The 3,396-nt window shown below is 45.1% G+C and overlaps 1 protein-coding gene across 1 annotated transcript; it reads left to right on the top strand.

The window, feature by feature from the left end:
* The first annotated feature begins 1,138 nt into the window (after positions 1–1,138).
* LOC112079044 (speckle-type POZ protein B-like) lies at positions 1,139–2,978 on the top strand. Its single transcript, XM_070442210.1, has 3 exons — positions 1,139–1,409; positions 1,821–1,942; positions 2,792–2,978. The coding sequence occupies exons 1-3, from the start codon at positions 1,332–1,334 to the stop codon at positions 2,961–2,963; spliced, it is 372 nt and encodes a 123-aa protein (XP_070298311.1). The 5' UTR covers positions 1,139–1,331; the 3' UTR covers positions 2,964–2,978.
* Positions 2,979–3,396: the final 418 nt, after the last annotated feature.

The following is a 3,396-nucleotide window of genomic DNA, read 5'->3' as shown; positions in this document are numbered from 1 at the left end:
ATTGCAAATCAGTGCTGCCTTGTTCTCCATCTTTTGATTAATATTGTATTGTTTTACTGAGTGAAAATGCCACCAGTGTTTTTCATCAGATGCAAATAGAACAAAATAAGAAACAGAAAGATCAGATCCAACAGAAAGTTCTCTCTAAACATTCATTAAGTCCTGCCTGCGTCCGTGGAGGACTGTGTGTCGTCTCACCCGTCTCCACTCTGCCAGGTAGAGGAGGTGGACCCCCCCCCCATTGTCCTTTCCTTCTCACTCTCTCACACACAGATTCTGGGAAGTTATCTAGGTCCTGAACTTCCCTTTCAATCAGACACTAATTAAGAAGCAAAGCGAAGGGATTGTCTGGCTGCGAGATGGGGGACTAGCAGGTTGACTGAGAAAAGAGAGAAAGAGAGAAGAGGAGGCTTTGCCCTGAGACCCTGTGATAGCTTCAATTTGACATGTGCAGGATGAGAGGGAGGAAAGGAGCCGGGGGGAGAGGGAGGAAAGGAGCCGGGGGGAGTCCAGGCAAGTCAATTAAGAACACATTCTTGTTCTATTCCCAGGGGTCATCTGTGGTTCTGTAAAGGTGATATTGAAGAGAAGTCATTGGTTAAAGTCACAGTTCTCTTTCATAGATTGTAGATCTATGGTTCAACTGAAGTCAATGCTGTTTTTCTATTGTGGCTGTATTCACACATGTACCTTGAAAAACAGAGTGAATAACTTGTGCACACACAGATTGATAGAAGTTTGCACATTTTGGAATAGGCTATGACATTTCCAAGTCAATGTGCTCTTTGAAAGTTGTATGTGACCTTGTGTAGGCTACTTGAGTGAGTGGAGATTGGCWGGCAGGRGTGGGATGATAGTCTTAAGCCTTGCTCTTCACTCTCAGTCACAGATCGGCTGGCGCTACGCTCAAAGCAAAAGAAAGGCAGAACCACGGCAGATAAACGAGGGCTTTTCTCACTGAAGCCGAGCGAGCAGCGTTCACAGCCTCTCTGCTTTGAATGCAGAGGCCCTTTGAAAACAAATMAATTCAGAGCTGTTTTGTCCTTCTTACTGAGCAATACCGCTCAATTACAATTAGCCTTTTAGCACACACGCACTGACTATAACACCTATGATAATGCGACTCTCTCTGGTTGTAGGGTGTTGCTGTGGGTTCCCTGGACATTCCCCAGACGTTATCCTTGGCTGGACCCTGGTGCTGTGTGTGGGGGTCTGGTTGAATACTTAGCCCATTCAGTGGTGTTTTGTTGGGCTCAGCCACCCCTCCACTCTGCCCCCCTCCTGGCTGGTGCTCAGGCTCCACTCAGGCCCCCCCTGCCTCAACGCTGGCGATGTCAAGAGTCCCGAGTCCCCCTCCCCCCGCGGACATGTCCAGCGGCCCTGTGGCTGAGAGCTGGTGTTACACTCAGGTAAGCGTGGGGATTGGTGTGTGTGTGTGTACATGTATCTGTTTTTCTATGTAGACTACTTACACCTGTCTGTGAGTCAGTCAGTCAGGCAGTCAGTCAGTCAGTCAGGACTGCCAGTGCTGGTGTTTTTGATAACAGCCTGTTTAAAGAAGAGGGATGTTTTTTTTTCTTTTTTCTATTGATGTGTTCATCTCTCTGTCCTTGCAAAATCATTTTTTGTTGCAGCTTTTTAATATCCTTTCTTCTCCCCCTGTTTGTTGTCAGTGTTTATTGAGATAAAAGGCAGGTTTGATGTGTGGTTTTGAAGTCCAGGCTGACCAACCAGCCACTTAGCTACCTGTATGGAATAGATAAATAAATTAAAGTCATCATGTCTGATTCCTGCCGTGTGTGTGTCCCTACTTCTGTTAGATCAAAGTGGTGAAGTTCTCTTACATGTGGACCATCAACAACTTCAGCTTCTGTCGTGAGGAGATGGGCGAGGTCATCAAGAGCTCCACCTTTTCTTCGGGAGCCAATGACAAGCTTAAATGGTGAGTGGAGGCGGGSCCAAGAAGTGGGTGCTATGGATAAGCAATAAGGGACTACAGGACCAATAACTTGTCCATGATTGATCTGATTTAGACTACTAATACGGAACTCAATCTGGCTGCGCGCGTGCGCCATCGTGCATACATTTATTTTGCCCCCCCCACACCAAACGCGATCACGACACGCAGGTTAAAATATCTAAACAAACTCTGAACCAATGACATTAATGCTTTCGACCTGTCCCCAAATTAAACATGTATGGCAATTTAGCTAGCTAGCTAACGTTAATTTGTCCTATTTAGCTAGCTTGCTGTTGCTAGCTAATTTGTCCTGGGATATAAACATTGAGTTGTTATTTTACCTGAAATGCACAAGGACCTCTACTCCGACAATTAATCCACACATAAAACGGCCAACCGAATCGTTTCTAGTCATCTCTCCTCCTTCCAGGCGTTTTCATCTTTGAACTTATATGGTGATTGGCATCTAAACTCTCATAGTATTACCACGACAACCGGCAACAAAGTTCGTCTTTCAATCACCCACGTGGGTATAACCAATGAGGAGATGGCACGTGGGTACCTGCTTCTATAAACCAATGAGGAGATGACTTTCAGTGCGATCTGCGTCAGAAATGGGAACGACTTCTATTTTAGCCCTTGGCATCGCAGACGCTCGTTGGCGCATGCAATAATTGAATAACATGGATTTCAAAAAAAAAAAATGCGCCGTGTCCGGTCTGGTCAGCATGTTAGTCTTTTGGACAGTTACTGAGCATAGTTGACTGACCTTGTCTCTGTATGACTGAGTCTGATGATCACTGATGCTGATCCCTCCCTCTGGGTGTCCAGGTGTTTGCGTGTAAACCCTAAAGGCCTGGACGAGGAGAGTAAAGACTACCTGTCCCTCTACCTGCTCCTGGTCAGCTGTCCCAAGAGCGAGGTGCGTGCCAAGTTCAAGTTCTCCATCCTCAATGCCAAGGGAGAGGAGACTAAGGCTATGGGTAAGTCACACTTGATTTGAGTTGATTTGGATACCCATTTAGCTAATGCCATGACGACAGCTAGTCTTCCTGGGGTCCGACACATGACGAAAATGGCATTACAGACAAAAATACTTTAAAATGTAAATGCATTTAAATAACATTAACAAGTAGACATTACGGACATTTAAAATACCTGAAAGGTAACAGTCAATTCAGGTGTCAGTATCTGTCCAGTCATATGGTCAATCTTAGTAGATGTAATTTAATGTTTTCTTGAATGTGAATAATTTTTTGGTTTGGGAAATATCTATCCCCAACAACCCACCATCTCTATAGGGTCAGTGGTGCACTGCTATTGTAATCCCATAGTGTACCTGGCTTGATATTATGTAGGTGTGTGAGAGGTAATGTGATAACAGAACTACTTATAACAATCCACTCTTGAACCTCTCAGCTCAAACCTGTAGCTTG

This window comes from Salvelinus sp. IW2-2015, unplaced genomic scaffold (assembly GCF_002910315.2).
Source record: "Salvelinus sp. IW2-2015 unplaced genomic scaffold, ASM291031v2 Un_scaffold6766, whole genome shotgun sequence".
NCBI lineage: Eukaryota > Metazoa > Chordata > Actinopteri > Salmoniformes > Salmonidae > Salvelinus > Salvelinus sp. IW2-2015.
The sequence above is the reverse complement of the archived record's forward strand: the minus strand, read 5'-3'. Positions and strand labels throughout refer to the sequence as shown.